The sequence below is a fragment of the Cynoglossus semilaevis genome, chromosome 1 (assembly GCF_000523025.1).
Source record: "Cynoglossus semilaevis isolate Cse_v1.0 chromosome 1, Cse_v1.0, whole genome shotgun sequence".
Lineage (NCBI taxonomy): Eukaryota > Metazoa > Chordata > Actinopteri > Pleuronectiformes > Cynoglossidae > Cynoglossus > Cynoglossus semilaevis.
Genome location: NC_024307.1, coordinates 31,065,351 through 31,085,844, shown reverse-complemented (window position 1 = coordinate 31,085,844; position 20,494 = coordinate 31,065,351). Strand labels below are relative to the sequence as shown.

General features: G+C 40.1%; 2 protein-coding genes and 1 non-coding gene across 9 annotated transcripts in view; 2 read left to right on the top strand and 1 right to left on the bottom strand.

Annotated features, from left to right (window-relative positions):
* LOC103390374 (ADAMTS-like protein 1) overlaps positions 1–13,593 on the top strand; it is an 83,232-nt gene extending 69,639 nt beyond the window's left edge. For 3 of the 6 annotated variants that reach the window (XM_008326225.3, XM_008326211.3, XM_008326231.3), the window contains 14 exons: positions 443–590; positions 670–754; positions 3,361–3,692; positions 4,759–4,888; positions 7,436–7,646; positions 7,735–7,914; positions 8,013–8,166; positions 8,261–9,263; positions 9,358–9,485; positions 10,764–10,884; positions 10,978–11,191; positions 11,333–11,442; positions 11,526–11,746; positions 11,957–13,593. In XM_008326225.3, the coding sequence (XP_008324447.1) occupies positions 443–590; positions 670–754; positions 3,361–3,692; positions 4,759–4,888; positions 7,436–7,646; positions 7,735–7,914; positions 8,013–8,166; positions 8,261–9,263; positions 9,358–9,485; positions 10,764–10,884; positions 10,978–11,191; positions 11,333–11,442; positions 11,526–11,746; positions 11,957–12,066 (3,147 nt within the window). In that variant the 3' untranslated portion in view covers positions 12,067–13,593. Of the gene's footprint in view, positions 1–442; positions 591–669; positions 759–3,360; positions 3,693–4,758; positions 4,889–7,435; positions 7,647–7,734; positions 7,915–8,012; positions 8,167–8,260; positions 9,264–9,357; positions 9,486–10,763; positions 10,885–10,977; positions 11,192–11,332; positions 11,443–11,525; positions 11,747–11,956 lie in introns of those variants that run through there. The other 3 variants (XM_025055092.1, XM_008326217.3, XM_008326238.2) reach the window with 2 other exon arrangements.
* Positions 13,594–15,102: 1,509 nt separating this feature from the next.
* Positions 15,103–15,176, bottom strand: trnai-aau (transfer RNA isoleucine (anticodon AAU)). The gene has a single exon. It is a non-coding gene; the product is annotated as a tRNA-Ile (tRNA).
* A 365-nt stretch (positions 15,177–15,541) lies between these two features.
* Positions 15,542–20,271, top strand: larp7 (La ribonucleoprotein 7, transcriptional regulator). Of its 2 annotated transcripts, none has more exons than XM_017031524.2 (13): positions 15,542–15,562; positions 15,978–16,180; positions 16,591–16,691; positions 16,812–16,895; positions 17,041–17,205; positions 17,309–17,411; positions 17,508–17,810; positions 17,970–18,126; positions 18,210–18,352; positions 18,752–18,861; positions 18,991–19,150; positions 19,438–19,529; positions 20,004–20,271. In XM_017031524.2, the coding sequence occupies exons 2-13, from the start codon at positions 15,979–15,981 to the stop codon at positions 20,079–20,081; spliced, it is 1,698 nt and encodes a 565-aa protein (XP_016887013.1). In that variant the 5' UTR covers positions 15,542–15,562; position 15,978; the 3' UTR covers positions 20,082–20,271. The 2 variants fall into 2 exon arrangements, with proteins under 2 accessions (XP_016887013.1, XP_008324472.1); XM_008326250.3 differs by having other exon boundaries at positions 15,547–15,742.
* Positions 20,272–20,494: the final 223 nt, after the last annotated feature.

Genomic DNA, 20,494 nt, shown 5'->3' with positions numbered 1-20,494 from the left:
GTGCAATGACGATGGTAAGTAGAGTGTCTACTATATATTCAGGAAGTATTAAACAAGTAGCTCTTCGTATTATTAAGTGTCCTTGAAGTAGCTCTCAGTTTCAAAAAGGTTCTTGACCCCTGCTTCAGATTATAATCTATGGATAGATCGATGGCACGATTTCAACGACACCCAGTAATTCAAAGCAAATTCCCAAAAATAGTTACATTGAAGGCAACTGGACGCAGTAGGTTCCTCGAAGATGTTTCACCTCTCATCCAAGAGGCTTCTTCAGTTCTTAGATGAGAGGTGGAACTTCTTCAAGAAACCTACTCTGTCCAGGTGCCCCCGATGTAACTCTTTTTGGATAAGATGACCTGGATGACTGAGAACCTACCCAGACGTTAAAAGCAAATGCTTTTGTTAATCAGTGATGATTGATTTTACTAAATTTCGTCCACAGTGCACCGTGACTTGTGGACAGGGCCTGCGCTACAGGGTAGTTCTGTGTATTGACCACAGGGGGCTCCACGCAGGAGGCTGCAACCCCACCACTAAACCACATATCAAGGAGGAGTGTCTGGTGACAGTGCCCTGCTACAAATCTATAGGTAATCTTGATCTGTCTTGTATTGTTTTTTTTATTATGAAGAATTTATTTTTAAACTTGAGTTGAACTTTTTTGGGTAGATACACTTCCTGTTGAGGCAAAACCTGTCTGGCGTAAGCAAGCGATTGAGCTGGAGGAGGACATCAGAGTCACGGAGGAACCGACGTAAGTACATACCTTACATACGGTATACAGTATTTATATAAATATACTGTGCCTGCAAATGACTTTTTGGATGTTATGCCACAATAAATGTCAAGCATGTCTCTTTATGACCTTTATTATCAGAAACGACATGCTATATCCTGTATTTTAACTCTTGTAGACAATCAACTCAAAACATTTGTTTTTTTGATGATCACGTCACCAGTGGTGCTAAAACCTCTGGTTCATTACAAAATATAGCATTAATTTACCCCTTTAAACAGTTGCAGTCACGCTACAGTGTTTGAGAAGCAGAAGTCCGACCCCTGATATACACTTCCAATAACAACTTTTACAATCCCATGTCAAAGATTTACCTAGAGGTGAAACTTAAGTAGTGAGAGCCTGGTGCTGCCAAGAACACCACGTGTATATTGCGGTTGTGTTCATGTCAAGTGACATTTTCCTCTAGTTTTTGAAGAAATTCCACTTGTTTGTGCATGTGTCTCTTTCCACATCGGTATCAGACGAGTGATCGTCACATGCGAGGGTACAGCTGATGCGTCTTGACTTGTACAGAAGAATTCACCATGCTTTGACATACTCTGTGTATTTAATGCTTTGTGATTGGTCCATTTTCATGTGGGATTAACAGAGTTTGTTGTAAAAGGTTATTTCAGGGAAAAGGTTGCCTGAGAGTCAAAGTGGAGGGAGGGCTGTTTTGACAGCCACTGGACTGTTCAGTGACTTGCTACCAGCATTACCTCAGCAAGCCTTTAGATGTTCCAGATGTTCTTGTTTCACATATCAGTTGACTAATAAAAGGCTGCCCTCCAAAGATGGACAATGTTTGGTCTCAGCCCAGTGTCTTGCATGACTTCTATTATTGACCGTGTAAGCCAGTTCAAAACATCTGTTGCTTTGACTTATCTTTGGAGCATGAGGTGGGAACAGGAAGGGGAGGAAAATGCCAAAACATATGATTGTGCTCTACTGCAAAAAAAAAAAGTACATCTTTCATCCAAAAGCACACAAATATCCACGTATGATATGCAGCTGTTCACGAGCCAACATCAATATCTGCCTACCATATGGGGCCAGGTTAAGGATGTGAGAGGAAGGAGGAAGGAAATTCCTTCGTTAGACTTATTGCACTCGTACTGCCAGGGCTAATTCACACTCCGAACCACCACTGTGCAACTGCTTGAAAAATTGAACCCATCTCTGGTCCATAATATTGCCAATTTTTCTTTCTTTTGTTTTGCACTACCATTACTACGTGTTGATAAAATATTACCACTGATTAAAAAACGATTTGGCACACATTACACTTGTGTTATTTGGTTTCCACGAATGAGACCAAGAATGTTTATTTTTCTTAAATAAACATTTCTGTGCATTCACTTGTTGACTTCAGTTGTTCCCGTTCCAAGGTCTAACTGCTGCTGATTCAGTTCTTTTATCCAAAAGCCCTCAGACGCTCATAAAGAGCTATCTTTGCTCTAATGATGGGCTATTTATTGAAGCATCATATAAACAGTGAGCTCTTGTAGCATTGCAGGCTGCTCAGCCAAGAATGGATTTTACACAGCAGTGCACAAAGCTGCCTCAGTAGTGCTGGATTTATCATTTAACGTACATCTATGACATGACTTTGTTCACTGATGAGTTTATCAACATACAGTATGTACCCTTGCCTATCTGTGGGAGGTGCTGTAATTGTGGAAACGCACAGCTTCACTTCATATCTGTAAGGCTGTATACAGTCAACAGCATTAGGACATTTTTAGCTAAAGCTCATTCTTCCTCGTCCTTAGTATGTTGTTACATCCTTGAGACTTTACCGCCACCTAATGGCTCTCTTTTACACTGGTAAATATTTCCACCCAAAAGCCCTTGTGATCCGTTGCCAAAAAAGGAATAACCAAACATAATGTGATTTGTCCCTGCCACAGAACACACCACCCTGGATTCCCCAGTAGGCATTAACAGTTCTCTGTCAGCACATGCAGCAGATAAGTGTGAAATGGCTGGAGTTTTCTTGAGGGCTTTTCGAAGCTTAGATTAATCCGGTCTAAAAAGTGACAAATGCATGGCCAGATTTGACTGCATATTTTTGAGAGGCGCCTGATTTTTGTTAGTACGTTGTAATATATCTCTTTCAGCGTACATGGGAAAGTCTTGAGAACAGTTACTTATTTAGACAGCGAGAAATTATTTAGTCCCAGAGCCAGAAGGTCATTGTTTTGTTTCCTGACTTGAACGGTTGTTTTTCTGTGAGGAGTTTGTGAGGTCACAGGTTTACATTGTTACTCCTTAAGATTCATAGGAGATTTAGAATAAACCTTGGTGAGTTAGTTTAAGTTTTTTTTTGTGTGAATAAATTGCCAAACTTGAGATTTAGCACAAGGCTCAAATTGAAGCCTAAAGGACTATTGTAATTGTGTGGAAATTTGATCAAATTTTACTTTTAAATATTAGAATGAGCCCAAATATGACAAGGTCTGGCTCTAGACTAGCTTTTCAATGTCAATGATTAATCTATACTGCCAGCCAAAACACTGTGACTGGGATTTTGATAGTGGAAACTGTGGCTCATTTTCTGACTCAATACTTTGTATCCTCAGCTTCATACCAGGTTCCTGGGAGCCCTGCAGCAGGACATGTGGAGCCGGAACCCAGCAACGCACTGTCAAGTGCCAGGTGCTGTTGAGCTTTTCCCAGAGTGTAGCTGACCTGCCTGACGACGAGTGTGAGGGACTCAAACCTGCAATGAGTCAGCCCTGTTACCTTAGTCCCTGCGCTGGTGTTTTGGGACAAGAAGAAGAAGAAAGTAGAAATGAGAGGGAGAAAGACGAGGAAGAAGAGAGGGAGGAAGAAAGGGAGACCCCTGAAAGAGAGGAATTGCACGACTGGGAGTACGACGGGTTCACAGAATGCTCCAAGAGCTGTGGTGGAGGTAGGGGTTACTTTTGAAGAGTCTTTCAACTAAAAAGGAACTATAACAGCTACAAATAATATTGATTACTTAAATTGTAAACAAAGTTATGATTTACATTGGTATTTAGCGTCCACAATGATGCGGCAGTACGTCATTCAAGTCCATCAATTTCACATTAAACCGTTAATAACAGTCAACATTGTGGTCAAACAGACCATATTTGTGAATATATATAAATATGCTAAAAAATATCATTCTGTCTGTGCTATTAAGTTGTACCAATAATTATTTTTTTGGTCTAAGTGTAAAGTCATTGACAATGCTCTCAGAGAAAGACTAAAGCCCTGCGATTATGTGCTTTGAAATAAGTTTGTCCGTTTAACCCCAGAGGTCATACGTCACCAGACACAGACAGCTTCCCTAAACAGTCTGCCAACACTTGTTGAAATCCCCTTTAATCTCCTCACTTCCTCATCTAAACATGCAGGCCCCCATAGTGTGTGTCTGTGCTCACGTCTGTTTCAGAGCGTGCATGTTTAGCTTAACTTAATTTCTGCACTTGGCTGCAGGCTTTTGTCAGTGTCTGTGTATGCACCATCACCCAAACCAACAGACTTCCCTCCAGGGATGATGACAGACTGGTATCAGATGTCACACACACACCCCGAGGGCTGCGCTCCTGCGGACCATCACACCACTGTGGCGTTTGAAGTGTCTGCTTTTGCTGTAACTGTCCCCAACATTACAAGCCGACGCCAAAATGTAGTATTTTCCTTTCTTTTAGCGTGACCTGAAATCACACCGTTTGAGGTTGTCCATAGTTCATGAGATTAGCATGCAGCGAGTGTTTAGTCAGTCATTGTAGCCCATATTTAGACTGCTTCATGGGTGATTAGGCAGTGATGTAATGCCTAACACAAACAGTATGTGTTTGTATTTTTGTGATTCATGCATTCATGTGTGTTGGTTAGAAAAAAGGAGCAGAGGGATTTCCACACTACGGTTGTTAAAGTTGAAAAGACTCATTAATTCACCCTTTTATTTGGACTTCCTTTGTGATTACCAAGGTTCTGTTTCATCCCAGGTGTGCAGGAGGCTGTGGTGATCTGTTTGAACAAACAGACCCGGGAGGCTGTAGACCAAAACCTGTGTGTGAGCTCACGTCGACCTCCTCAACTCCTTCAGGACTGCAGGACTCAGCCCTGTCCACCCAGGTACATCACAGACCACAAACAAGCAAACGTTTCTCCTACTACAGCGTAGTTCAAAAGGTCGATGCTTCAGCGTGACAACAGTCAGAAAATTGAAAGTGGGCATGTTGATAGTGGTTTGACTGCAAACAACACAACATAATTTACAACATGTCTGAAGTCTGGTTTCGCTCTTTATGTCTTACATCCATCAGCTTATTTAGGAACAGGGACATTAACAAAGTATTCCCCCGAGTCAAATACTTCCAACACCTGCTTTCACTTAACTCACAGAATATCAAATAAAACTCATATCACGCTTGTTGAATCTGTTAATCTTTCCCCATCACTGGTTGTGTACAAAGGAGACTTGAGTCCCTATTATCCCCACTTGAGCCAATTAGGGTTACCATTGAGACCATTGGAGTCCAAGTGATAGTGAAGCGGAATGACGGAGATGGATGGTTGTATCACCGAAGGCAGGGAATGAAAAAAGCGGGACAGTGTGTGGAGCCTGGTCAAAGTCAGACACAGCTGGGATCAGGTACCAGTGGCAGCCTTACCTGTGCTGGCCTCACATGAGATATTGTCCTGAAAGGAACTCCAGAGCAAACCTTTTAGAACTAAATTAGTAATAGAAATATGTACAAGAACTACTCATGCCGTGGCGCTTTGGCCCAGAGGCAATGTCTCTGTCATTGGTGTGGAACCCCAGGGTTCACTTCCTGGGCAAGATCGAATCCCGGTTAGGGCGGTTGGTACCTTGGTATGGTGCAGTGTGATTTGGTTGGTGACTGCTGCCCCTGTGACCCCGTAATGGATAAGCGGATGAAAATTGATGAATGGAAGGAATTACTGATGCTATTAGTCCCAATATGTCCCTGAATAGTTCAAAAAATCCAACTCTATGAAGTGTTGATGCACCTGAATCTTTATTTTTTAGGCAGGGGGTAGAAGTAACTACGTTCTCAAAAGACTCCTAATCTAAATTAGTTAAATTTAATTAAAAGTGGTTCAAATTAATTTTGAATTTCTTTATTTTAAATTATGTATTGTCTCTGCCTTTTGGCTAAATTAAAGTTTAAGGAAACTGTTGTGCTTTAAATTGCATTTTCAATTCTTGAACTAGCCATCTATTAGGTTTGTATGTGTTCCTTGATGCATTTTTCCAATTTACTGTACACTTCCTACACTAGCCCAACAAGAATGTACATTTTCAAATTTCTTTCTCTGAAAATGTCCCCGTATCTTTGCTCATTTGTGGTAAAAGAATCCATCAGGCAAAAACACACATACCTCAGACACACAATTCTTTTCTAATAAGTGGCAGGTTGGTTACAACATAGTGGCTTACTGTTTAACACTTCAGTCCTGGCTAAACAGTCAGTGGATTTCGCGGTTGGCCATACTCTTCAAGCTAAGACCACTCAGAGTGTCGGTGTCCACCACCAACTCTTGTCAGTAAAGCCAGAGGTTTGCAGTCTGCCCTTGACTGTTTTTCCAGGCCTTGAGTCTTGTTTTTAGGCACAACAAACGCTGTGTTGGACTTGTTTCGTTTGGCTCCCGGCTCCCTCCCTGAGGCCTCCTCACCCTCCCATATTTAGCTACACTCATTGGATACTGTTTCCTCGGAAGGGAAAAAGCCATAAGATTTAACATTGGATACAGTAACGCTCCAGAAACAAGCTTCATTCCCAATTCTCCCCAGTCCTTGGGCCGTTGAGTCAACATGAATAGTTTTGAAATATCACCTAATCCGTCAGGCAGAAAAATAAATGTTCTGCCGCTGTGGTTGAAGCCAATGCCTTTGGAAGCGTTTAAAGTTTTAGTGACAAGGTGGACGTGTGCCACACCATTTTCGGCATGAATAAAAACGCCACAGTAACTCTGATGCTAGATTAATCACCTACTTGAACCTGTGTCAAACAGTCACATGCAGTCACGTATTGTTTCATGTAGGTCATTGAGAAAGTGACCTACGAAAAATCTTTAGCAGGATCTGTCCCAACGTGTTAGTCCTATGTTTTATTTCACTCGTATTTTGACTTTCATGATGTAACATTCATGTGGACTTTAAAGGTGTCCTCTGCTAGGAATTCAAACGCATAAATATTTCTGAACAAACTCCTGACTCTGCATTAAACTACTTACTGGCTCGAGAAGAGTGTTACTAAGCATTCTTCAAATAAAAAATTACGAGGAATCATCAACAGTCAAGGTCAAGAGTTGAAAAATGATGGACCTAACACAAAATAAGAAACAGTTTGGAGCACCAGTGAAGATCCAAATCACATCCATGTGTTTAGCTCTGAAGCAAATACAATTGAAAAAGAACAAGAATCACTTTAGGCCTGTTCCGTTATTATGGATCGCTGAAGCGCTGGTTGGCATAGTGATTTGGCAGAGTTTTTACACCGGATGCTAAGGCAATCCAACCTGAAATACTGGGACTAATTATAATCTGCCAGTTCACAAAACATGTACATAAAAATGATTATCCTCTGGTGTTTATTTCATTTTTAGCCCAAATTCTTCTCTTCTTAATATTAATGATAAACACTGTAATTACAGGTGGGAAACAGGTGAGTGGAGTTCATGCTCTGCCACCTGCGGGGTTGGTCTCATGTCCCGCTCTGTGGCCTGCACTCACCAGCCGTTCCGGGACAGCAACCTTACAGAAGTCATGAGGGATTTAGGCTGTCATAGTCCAAAACCAAGTCCTGTCCAAGCCTGCAATCGCTTCGATTGCCCTCCAATGTGGGACACATATGACTGGGGACAGGTAAGACCAAGCTTTTTATTTGTGTCTGACTTTACAGTTAGTCTGCAGCACTTGCACACACATGTGTGTTTTTTTTTTCTCTCTGCAGTGTTCTCAGAGCTGTGGTGGTGGAGTTCAAAAGAGAAAGGTCCTTTGTAAACAGCGGCTGGCAGACGGCAGCGTCCTGGAGTTACCTGACAGCTTTTGTCCCTCTAAAGGTCCTGCAAACCAGCAGGCCTGTGGCCAGCAGGAGTGTCCACCTCACTGGGTCACAACAGAGTGGTCCCAGGTTGGTATTCCTCTGCTTGGACTTTAAAGTTGTCAACACTGATATGTACGGAAGGGTCTGTCAAATTTCAAATTGTGTGGTTACGTTTATATCTCCAGTGTTCTGTGACCTGCGGAAATGGTATTCAGACTCTACAGGCCGTCTGCAGGAAACTCAACGAGGATGGAGGCTACTGGACGTTGGACCCCAAGAACTGCTCCCTTATTCCTCGACCGACTCGAATTCGGCCATGTTTGTTCAGGCTCTGCGAGAGTAAGAGTAACTCTTCTCGGCTGTGTTTACTTCACAATTACACCAAAATTAAGAACATAACAAATTCACTCCCTCACCTTGTGTTTTCTGACAGACTCCATCAAACCCGAGCCCACCATACTGACCCAGAAAAAGGTTTACATCCAGTGGAGGAAAGGCAGGAAAATACAGTTGATTGTTGGGAGCTACGGTTACCTTCTGCCCTGGACAACTGTGGTGATTCGGTGCCCGACACGCCACTTCCGTAAGGGCCACATTCAATGGTTAAAGGATGGCAAACCTGTTGTCGGCCTGCCACAACTCTCCATTACACCACTGGGTTATGTTAAGATTCACCAGGTTCATACAGCCGACGCGGGGATTTATACGTGCATCGCCGGCCAGGCACGGGAACATTTTGTTCTGAAGGTCATTGGCAGCAAGCAAAAACTGTCAGTTCCAGAGTCTTGGCTTCTCACAGATGGTCAACAAAAGGTGGGGCAGCCAAATTTATCCTCAGTGGGAGACAAATTTCAGGCACTACCTGTCTCTCTCAACCAGTATGACAACATTGTTGAGCATCTGCTTGAACTCAAAGGCTCTTTCCAGGATGAAAAAGACATTAGTGACAAATTACACTCAAGTGAAAAGAACAGATCAATCCAGGAAGACCGGAAAGACGGCATGGAAGTTTCCAACCCTGTGGTAATTGTCGCTGATACCCACAGGCTGGATGAGATCATGCACAACCTCCCCGAAGGCCTTAGAGGACCACGGAGGGACCAAATCCTCTCTCAGTTGCTCAGTGACCTCACAATGACACACGGTGAAACAAATGACTCTACACTTCATCAGCCAGAAAGTGTGGAATCTTCCACACATGGGCCGCCAATTCATAAACCGAAAACTCACATTACCAGGCCGCGGAAGCCTGTGATCATTTCAAGACCCATCAGGGTTGGCAGCATCCCATCGTCTGAACTGATAATCAGCGTGGGGCTGCCGGCTCTTCTGCAGAAGACGGTTGCAAGTTTGGAGTTGAGATGTGAGGCACTGGGAAACCCTGAGCCATCCTTAACTTGGACAAAAAATGGGAAAGTGTTGCTACTGAATAACAGGTGAGAACCTAAAACTACAGACTTTTGTTTTTGTGAAAAAAAAAAACCCCAACAACTTTCAGATTTAGTAAATGTTCGATCTGTGTGTTGGCAGAATTGGTCTGTTGCCCAGTGGCTCACTCAGGATCATGTCTCCAGCCAAAGAGGATGAGGGTTTGTACACCTGCACTGCCAGGAATCAGTTGGGATCCTACTCCCTTTCATCTTGGGTGCAGATTAAAGGTGAGATTGTTAACAGTCCAGCATTGACTCTACCTGTCTATCTGTGTGTCTGTCCCACTTTATAGCAGCTTGAAGGCGACATGGTGTCCGTGCAGTGCCTGTCTTCCCCTTCTGTGCCAGTTTTAATATCTAAATAAATCAAGCAGTTTTCACCTGTTCTGTGACGTTACTAATGTTCTTGCACTTGAATTCCTTTCAACACCAGCCTAGGTTTTATAAACCCTAAAACAAAAAATAAATTTTCAGCCAGTGAGGCCATACATTGCCAAAAAATGAGTCTACATAATAACAGGATACAACCAGTCAACATATTTATTCTCAGCTCTCCACTTTCTCCTGGAGCAGCAAAGGTTATCAGAACTGGGCTGTTGAACAGGCGTGCAAAATGTCCACTTAATTTAGACCCTGAGGAACCATAATAATTTGATAATAGAATTTACGTAACATGCAAAGATGAATATAACTGCCATTTATGTCAGTTGCAAGATTAGAGCTGGAGTCAGGATTTTTTCCTGTCCCTGTCTCTCTCTCTGCAAAAACAAATCTGCATATCAGCTTTCTTAATGATTTATACAGCTTCAGAGAGGCTCTGTGGTAAAGAGAGATCTTAACCATATTATTGTGGCTTTGCCGAAAACTGCTTTTGTAGGAATGTCAAGTTAAGTTTGTCTTAATATACTTTCATGTAGCGTAGTTTATAGTAATTTGTGTTGTTCTTTTGTGGTTCAGGCTTAGAAATTCTGGGAAAGCGTTCTTTTCTGAGTCACATACACAGAGGCCACACCACAGACACAGATACAGATACAGATTCAAGGAAAGTTTTTACACAACCCACTGTCTCATCTTGCTGAATCACCGATGGGGAATGTCTGGTGTTCGCTGTCACGGTCACCTATAAACAGCATTGTTTATCTGGTACCACGTGTCAAGACCTCTGAAAATTCCCATCAGAGTCAAAAGGCACTTTGTGTCTTCTTTTTTAGCCTGCATCCATGAGAGGTACTATGTCAAAACATACAGTAGATTCACATATAAACACACAAAGAGACTCTTAACTGCTGCATATGTTCAAGAAGTAGTTGGAGGCTTTAGCAATGGCCTCTTTGGTGGACTTCATTTGATAGATGAGGAATGATTTTGAATACAATTCCAGTTTAAGTTTTTGTAATTCCAGTTGTTACACTTCATAATTAGCAGTAAATACCAGGTGTAGAACCTCAGAGCTAAATAGATCTTCTTGTTTTGATTTCTGCCTTTCATGTTTTGTCTGTCCTTCAGGTAGTAAAGGAAAAAACTGTGCTCAAGGAAACGGTGTAGGAGCAAATGACCTTAACTGCTCTGTGAAGAACAACAGTAACCAATCAGGAGATTTGTGCCCTGGACCAGAGTGTCGCCACAGGTGCTTTAAACCACTTCTTTTACATAGTTTTATTTAACCCCTAATTCTCTAGGTAATATCTGCACGTGCTAACATTGTTATGCCTTTGTATAGTTCAATAAGGTGGAGAGTTGATCCTTGGTCACCATGTTCAGCAACTTGTGGAGGTGGCTCTCAGACCAGGAGCGTCCGCTGCATGAGGGGACCAGAGGGACGGTCGAGAGAGGTGGAGGGCCAGCTGTGCCACGAAACAGGAAGAAGACCCTCTGACAGCAGGCTATGTAACCTTGTACCCTGTACCAGATGGGCTGCAACCTCTTGGGGGCCGGTTAGATAACATATTATTGTACAGATTTCAAAATTCAAAATTCAAATTCAAATATCTTGCATTATATAAAAAACTCTGAAGGACAGAGCCTTAGATTTAGGCAAAAGTACTTCTAACAGCTAATGTGTTCATTCTTTTTAGTGTCACGGTCAGTGCATCGGTCCCAGTTTGGCTACACAACATCGTCATGTTTACTGCCAGAACTCAAATGGAACCAAAGTCCCCAACAGAATGTGCAGTGGACATTACAGGTAAATGAAGTCATCAGGCAAAAAGTTATTCTTTAGGCTTTGATTTCTGTAAGAAAATAAAGTTTTTTTTGTTTTTTTTTTAGACCCAGTTCTCTAAAGAATTGCTCCACGGACAACTGTGCTCTGCACTGGCGCGTTGGGCCGTGGACCCAGTGCACTGCCACCTGTGGAAGACATGGTTTTCAGTCACGCCAGGTGACCTGTGCCCACCGGCAAACGGGCAAGGCCACACGTGAACATCACTGCATGTGGAGGTCTCGCCCTGCCAGTTGGCAGCGATGTAATATTTTGTCCTGTGGAAGAGGTGAGATGATCAATCAATGATGTCAGGCCAGTCAAAAAGGCGCTAGTGATGGATGGCAAACATTTACTTGACTTTAGTTAGTATATTGTGTCGCAGTAGCATTGGTAAAATATAGAATTTTTTAAGAAGTTTTCTGGAAATACTACAGAGAATGTGGGTGTATGCCCATTAACCACAGTTTGATTATTCCTGATTCACTCCGTGTACCAGCAGGAGAATGTCAAGACAGCACGAGGTACTGTGAGAAAGTCCGACAGTTGGAGCTCTGTGCACTCCCCCAGTTTCAGAGTCGCTGCTGTTATTCCTGTCAAAACACCTGAGACGAGTAAGAGGATAGAAGAGATAAGGACTGTGGACAACCTGCTTAAGTCAGGGAACCTGCCTACCGAGACTTCAAAACCTCTCTAATCCCCATCCTAACACCAACGACTGTCTTCGAATAATGGTTTTGGAAAAGGAAGCTTCATTGTGGAGGAATGTACGGAGGGGCTGTGACTTTAATCACCATGTGTGGGTTTGCATCAGAAAGGGCCTGATGTGTCAGTTCATGAAGGCGTCAGTTTCACTTCTTTCTTTAACCTCTGAAACTCAGCTTTAAACAGTTTTCAGTTCTTCAGCTTCAAGTGATGAATTTCAGTAATTATATCAGGAGACAGGGCAGGGCTGCTACCAGGTCATATTTCAGCATAAATAGAAAAAGCACACCGTACACACGCATGGTAAGGAATTGTCATACTGTTGGAACTGACTGACGTGGTACCTAGAAGTTCTAGGTCGCCCCTGTGTTTGTTTAAACCACTGGAGAATTGTGTGTTTGTCCCAGCAGTGGTCTGTAAAAACAGCGTTTTAATGCAGAATGGGTCAACTTGTTTTAAACACAAACCCAGCATATTTTTTACATGAATGGAAAATGGCTAAAAATGACTAGAAGCTATTCATTTATAATGGGTATACGTTCAGTGTTTGCCATCTGGGAAATAGATCATAATCTTTGCTCCTATTTCAGGTTATTGCAGTGATTGGTCAAGTCATCTGAAGAAGAATTAGGAACACAGATGTCTTCATGCAGTTTTGGCAGAGTAGAAAGTAGACCATAATAAAGAGTTACGTTGCATGGGTTGCACTAATGGAGGTTTGTTTGACTGATCCAGATCAGTATGTGACAATGTTGCACTAAACTCATCAAGGTCTGTTAAAAACATGGCTTTTTGGGTTGCTTAAAAAAATGTTTTTTTGTTAGCTGATGTTTATATATTTTGTTTTTTATTCTTTCATGAAATGACGACTGACAAACTTTGCTTTTTAACCACTTTGAGGTGTTGTCCTAGGTTTGTGTGGAGTGTGAGGAAGTTTTACCCTTACTGTTCAAAAATAATTAAAATTTTAGTCGAAAACTAAACTATTTGCAGCCTGCTTCCTAAGTGAACTCAGAAATGCTGGGTAAATATGACCTCTGAGTTATATAGAGGGATGTTTGATTGAAATCTTTTGCACTCCGGACATTACTCATTTGATTTTATTCCGCTTCATGTTCAACACTAATCAACCGTCACCTTTTCATTAAGGTGTAATTCATTCATTTTTAAGAGATAAACAATCAAAATGTTACACATTCTCTTAATTTATGTATATATTTGTCTTGTTTTTCAACTTTATTTATTTCATTTGTGTGTTCCCATGCATACTTTTGTAAATAAAGTCAAAGGTGGGTTTTATGTGTTTATTTCTCAGTGGCCGATAGAGTATTTGATGTGCATGCAATGGGGACCCTCTGCTGGTGACTTGATGTCTTGCTCTCTGCTCATGCCTTGATAGCCATTAAATAAAAAACAAATACATTCCTTTTACAATCTGTTTGTTTTCATTACTCTCTCGGACCTAAAACCTGACTGCATTATCAGATTAAACTGTTCAAATTTGATTGTTTATTTAAGTCTGTCTGGTTCGGGGTCAGCCAGTGGTCTCACACATGTGGGCTGCTTGGAATGTCAGATATTCCTTAAAAGTTTTTACTGGCCCTGTCAAGCTCTCTATTGGCCCACTTTGTCATTCAGAGTGCACACGAGAGGGCGTTGCATGCTTGTTCTGAGATCTCTGGCCAATCACAACCAAGTTTTACTCTCACTGACATGACCCAAGCACTCTCTCCAAGGGCTGGTCTCGATGGAGATCCGAGTTCAGTCCAACCCTGTTCTGAAGTACAGCTGCTGCTCACTCCACTAATCTTTTAATGTCAACCTGAGGACTTTGGCAGAACATAGAAAGAGTAATAATGCAACTAATGCAACAGGAGGCTCCACCTTAAACCATATAAACACATTTGTGGTGACGCAATAACAGTGTCAATCAATTTTTTTTTTCAAATTGATCACAAAAACCTTCTTAATTTTGGATTTACAACTTTTGACTATTTCTCAGTTATAAAAGACAGGGCCACAGAGAAAAACATTTAACGACAACATGCTGGCATTGTTGGAATGTTACAACTTCTGATTTTGCTACAGATTAGCTATGGTGGAACAAGATGGCTGTAATTCTTGTTTGACTGCAATTAGGCTCCTACGATTCTCCCTAGTGGATGAACTGGAAGGATGTATTGACTCACTGCTAGAGGCTTTAGTAAATCAAGAAGTGTTCAATCGAGATGACTGCGAGGAGGTGCTTTGTCTCCTGGGGCCGTGGTCAAGAGTACGAAAGGTGTTGGATATCCTGGCTTGTAAAGGCGAAGAGGCAGCCAAGATTTTTTTCACCATCAGGAGTCAACATCAGCATGAAGCACCGACCCACTTGAAAGCAGTCAACACTCGGACTGTTGGTATGGAAATGAATTGTGGTTTTGGTGAATCAGATAAGATGTACAGAGAGATAGGTCCTACATAAAGTCTGCAACATATCAGTGAGTGCTTGGAAACCCAGTGGGCCAAGATCTATAAGAAAATGTCGCAGCTCATCAAGGAGGGAGTTGAGGTCTTGCCTTGAGGACGACGTACGTATTTGAAAGTATTTTGAACCCTTGTTATACTGGAGTTGACACTTAGAACAACCTTATGTCTTTAGAAGCTAAAGATTTAATGTTGCTACACTACTGGAATAATATGGTTCACAACATTAGGTCACATACTGTAGTGGTACCATGTTTTCATTGTGTTAGTTTGGTCTTCTCTAGGTGGAAATCTCAGGAGAGTTGGAAAAAAAATGGTGGATGTCAGTAAGTCTACTTAGCCACGACTATACGACTACAAGAATCAAATAAATCACGTTAACGATTATTTAGTTTAAATATGGACTATGATGAAGTGGTGTTGGATTAAATTTATATTATAAGTTTAAAACCTTGTTTAGAAAACAAAAGGTTATGGCCCGTACGGGGATCGAACCCGCGACCTTGGCGTTATTAGCACCACGCTCTAACCAACTGAGCTAACCGGCCGATGCACTACCACGACGACCATGTATTTTTATTAAAAAAAAAAAAAGCTGACTATCTATTTTGTTCCGATACATATGCAAAATGTCAAAGACAGATTCATAGTGTGTAAATAAATCACATCTAACACTCTTGGGAGATATTGCGTATTATATTTAACAATAAAATAATAATTGGTCGAAATTGGAGTGTTCATTTTCAATTTAGATTGCACTTTTAAATGGAATATAATATAATATTTTTAAGGTACTAGTTCTAATCTGTATAAAAAGTGTAAGACGTCCATAAAATGTTTAACTTAAATCCGGTGTGTTTTATTTTGTTAAACAATTTATCGGAAGTGGCTGCTGTCACCGATGCGTGACGTCATTATACTGCGACGACTGAACGTATGTGTTTTGTTTCATGTTGTTTTATTTGTGCGTTGAGCACAACGCATTCTCATTTTAACCAGGTTTTTTTATTTGCACGACGTTAATATTTGAACTTTCTTGTTGTACGAGAGTAAGCGTTGTTACTCCATTTTCAAAAACGTTTCTACCCGCGAAATTTACTTTCACGAGTTAAAGGTAATGATTTCATGAAGTCTCTTAAGTGAAGCAAACAACTGCAACTTTTGACGAAACATTTTCTTTTTTTCTCTAAATTGCATAATTTGTTGAACTTTTAGATTCGATTTTATTGATTGGTACATCATGTGTTGTTAAATTTTGATTAAATGCAAATCTCCTGATTTTCATGGCAGTACACGGACTTTCTGTATTTTACTGCTTGTTTCTGACCTGTTTTCACTTATCCTCTCAGGATGACTGACACAGAAAGGAGAACCATTGATGCTGATCCCATAGAGTGCAGCAGTAAAAAGAAAGACACAGAGAGGAAGAAGAGATCTCGGGTGAAACAGCTGCTGGGGGATGTGAAGAAGCAAGTGGAGTTCTGGTTCGGAGATGTAAACCTTCACAAGGACCGATTTCTGAGAAAATTAATAGATGATTCTGGTGATGGATGTAAGTGTCTTTCATTTGCTCACATTACTTTACATTATTACACATTATTTCACTCATTTTACTTATCTTACAGAAAATTAGTTAAATATTTGCTACAAATACTTTATCTTTACTGAATTTCTAACTTAACAGATAACTGTGCAGTGAGTCAGTAGTTCACAAAACAGACAACGGCAAAATGACCTTTAAAAAATACTGATTATAATAAAAGGATTGTTATAGTCTTTTATTATTAATGTAATCTTATGTCATTTTTGAATATACTTATATAATATATAATTTCTACATTAACAATTTCATTATACATTTTTAACATCTGGGCAAATTTAACGTGCTCTCACTGTTTAAAGAACTAAGAAATGTCTCAAAAAATGTTTAAGTTTATTAAATAATTAAGTGTGTCTTATTAGATGTTGATATCTCTGTGTTGACGAGCTTCAATCGAATGAAAAAGCTGACCTCAGACACCAGGCTGATTGCCAGGGCACTGAAAAATTCATCTGTGGTTGAGGTATTTAAGATTTTTTGGTTTCTATTTACCAAAATGATTTATTCATTATAACACCAGCTTAGTTCAAAGAAAATTAAAACAATTTCCAAAGAAACACCTTGATTGGGTTTTGTGTTTCAGGTCAATTTAGAAGGCAATAAAGTACGACGTCAGCTTCCAATCGGAGATGTTCCAAAGGATACAGATAGCCGCACGGTCTATGTGGTAAAAAAACAATTACAATCAAAATTTAGTTTAATTTGCTGCAGTGTGTAAACTTATATTAGTTTAAGCTCAGTTATATCTGATATGTTAATTTGTTTATTACAAAAAATAAAATAACTTTCTGTCTTCTTCTTTTGAAAATAAGGAACTATTACCTAAAGATGTGTCCCACAGCTGGATAGAAAGGGTTTTCACAAAATGTGGGAATGTGGTCTACATCAGCATCCCCAGATACAGGACTACTGGAGAGCCGAAGGGTTTTGCATTTGTTGAATTTGAAAAATTGGAACAGGCACAGAGAGCCATAGAGGTAAACATAGACATAGAAACATTAATATTGAATGACCAATGCTGGGTTTGGTTCATAACAGAAACCCTCACAAATGTGTAAAATGTTTTTTTCTGTGGAGCAGATGCTGAATAACCCACCTGAAGATGCCCCTAGAAAACCTGGGATTTTCCCCAAGACTAAGAATGGGAAGCATATTCCTCTGCCAGTTTATAATCCACCATCAGGTACAATTATTGCAGCCCACAAAATGTCTTAACACAGAGAAGAGGAAAATGACACACTATTTCATCCCCATCTTCTCAACAACCATTGTGTTACAGGTGAAGAAGAGGAGAAGAAGAAGAAGAAGAAGAAGAAAAAAAGGGACAGTACCACAAGCCATAAATCTGTGGAGGAAGTTAAACCACAACTGATGGAGACGCAACCATCGGAACGAAAAAAGAAGCAATCTGCAGCGAGGGATTTGGAACCAGAGCTTGTCGTCACCACAAAGACTGTTGTTAAAGTGTCAGAGAAAAAAAGACGAAGGTCTCAGACTGTGGAGGGAACTGACACTGAGCTGCCCTCTAAGATAAGAAAAACTAGTGAAAGTGAATCTGGAGTCAAGGAGAAAAATGTTGCTGGTAAGAAGCTGACGCATCTCTTTGTCATGAATGCAGATAATGAATACTTGTTACACCGCTTAGCTAACAGTTACTTTACGCATTTTTTTATTATCTAATGTGTGACAGGATTTTAGTTTTTCTTTATTGGCAACAATAGTTCCCATATTTTTATGTTAGATCAACCTAAGGATAAGGATGATGTGGAAAAAGAGATGGAGGAAGGGAAAGAAAACAAAGATGAGTCAACAGTAAAATCAAAGAGGAAGAGAAAGAAGATGCACAAGGAAAAGCTAAAAATCGGAGAGGAAGTCATCCCACTGCGGGTTCTTTCAAAGTAAATCCCTACATCCTTTTTTCAGACATTTTGAAGAGAAAATACCCTATTAATACAGAAATAACTTTTTTCCTTATCTCAAGGAAAGACTGGCTGAAGCTTAAAGAGGAGTACTTGTCCCTGCAGAAGTGCAGCATGGCGTCTTTGAAGAGGTGCATCACTAAGATTGATCACAAGGGCAACTCGGCTCTGATGGAGACAGAGTCACGTACACAAGATGCAAATGGTGAGTTTGTGTAAAGTTTCAATAATACAGTCCGTATAATAATGGACGATAAATAAATAAATAAATTGCACGTGTTGTTGTTACATATGTTGAAAAAACATCCCTGCTGTAACAGTTTCACAAAGAGACAGGATACACAATTTCTGGTTTACTTTATTTGAAAACTAACACAAAAAATATATTTTTAATCATCAAAATCCAATACTTATATAAATAGTAAGATTGGTTAACAACAGCTAGACAGAAAACTCCAACTTTAATCTTTGAAAATAGATGTAACTCAAGTGTTAAAATAAAACATTTTTAAATACCGGGTTAATACTGCGTCAGAAAAATATACATGCTCTGTGTTAGTTGAATGTAGTGATGTTGGTTTGTGTGTTATTGTTCTCATCTCAGACAAAGGTGACACGAGCGAAAAAGCAGCCAATCAGGGCCCTCAATTTACCAGCGGCGTCATCATGAAGATCATGGACAGCAAGCCTCTCCCAGGCAGAAAGTTCATCAAAGTAAAGCAGCTCATTGTTATTACTGTTGCCTGCAAATGGGTTACACCGTCATGATTTAAAAAATGGAAATTAATTACTGAATCTGAGCATAGAGCATGTTCTTCTTCTTCTTGTGTTTTTAATTTTAAGGATTCTTTGGGAAAAATATCGCCTGTAGCCTACGTTGACTTCTTGGAGGGAGATTCGGAGGGCCACATTCGTTTTGAAACACCAGAGGGAGCCAAAGCAATTTTTGACGTCAGAACGAAACTCCAGAAAGAGCACAGTTGGACACTAGAAATACTCTCTGGTATGAATTGTTTTTGTCTCATGACACCAGTGTGTCTCCCTGTTCCCTGAATCCACGTGTCTGTGTGTGACCTGTGCCTTCAATGAGCCGGGGCAGGTCGTGTGAGACTGAGCTGACACGGTGCTGTCCATTATTGATGACAGTGGAAATAATTTATTGGTACAGCTTGGCTGAGGTTCTGTGTGTGTTTTTTAACTAGGTATTAAAGCTAAGCCAGATTGTTTAGACATGTGATGTTGAAGTTATGATCTTGAACTTTAAGGCATATTTTTAATTTTTGTTTAAAGGTGACCACGAACAAAGATACTGGCAGAAAATCCTAGTGGACCGGCAAGTGAAGTTAAATCGTCCGAGAGAGAAAAAGAGGGGCACGGAAAAGGTGAGACCACATTTAAAGACATAGAAAAATGTATATACTGTATACTAACATCTCTGTTGATAAATTCCATAAAGATATATGTGTTGTATGTATGTGTATATACAAATATATATGTATGTGTGTGTATATGTATTTTAATACATGTTTGTGTATATGTATATATATATATACATGTGTGTACTCTATTTTACACAGAAAAGTGTGCTTCACACACAGTTCCATATGAATGTGTAAATTCAGACAACATTAACTGCACCTTCTGTTCACTCTAAATCACTTTTGTCAAGTTTAAAGATTGTGCACTGATCGTGGCCCACTATCATTTTTGCAGCCCATCAGGGCTTCACCTACAGATGATTGTCATACTAGACAGTCAATATTAATGTTTGCTGGTTTTTACACATAAATACTTGTGTTATCAGGTAATAACTCATGCAGTCACCATGCTATTCCTTGTCATTTCTTAATTTTCAGCTCATATCCAAAGCGGAAAAAATCATTATCGCCCGAGCCAAGGAAACTCATAAGCACATCCGTTTTCAAGAGGACTGAGAGCATCTGAAGCTGTAAATGTTTTGTATCTTAATTAAATTGAATTAGTCGTTGTGTCATTTGAGGGTGTATTTTAGTGTCTTTAGATGGAAAGAAAAGAAAATTGGTTAAAATGTCCTCTTAGCTTTCATTTGCACTGATATCCCTCTGAACTTTTGTTCTTTTTAAAGGAATATTTCTGAATTCTAAATGATGTCTTTAATGGCTCCAATTTATAAAATTATAGGATATAAAATTCTCCATAAATCATTTTTAACGAGGATATAAAATTCTCCATAAATCATTTCCATTTCATTTGTTTTAATAAATGTTCTTTGTTTAAGAATAACTGAATGTCTTTATGTATATACATATATATTATATATGGTGTATATATTATGTATTTATATATGTATTATAAACATATGTATGTG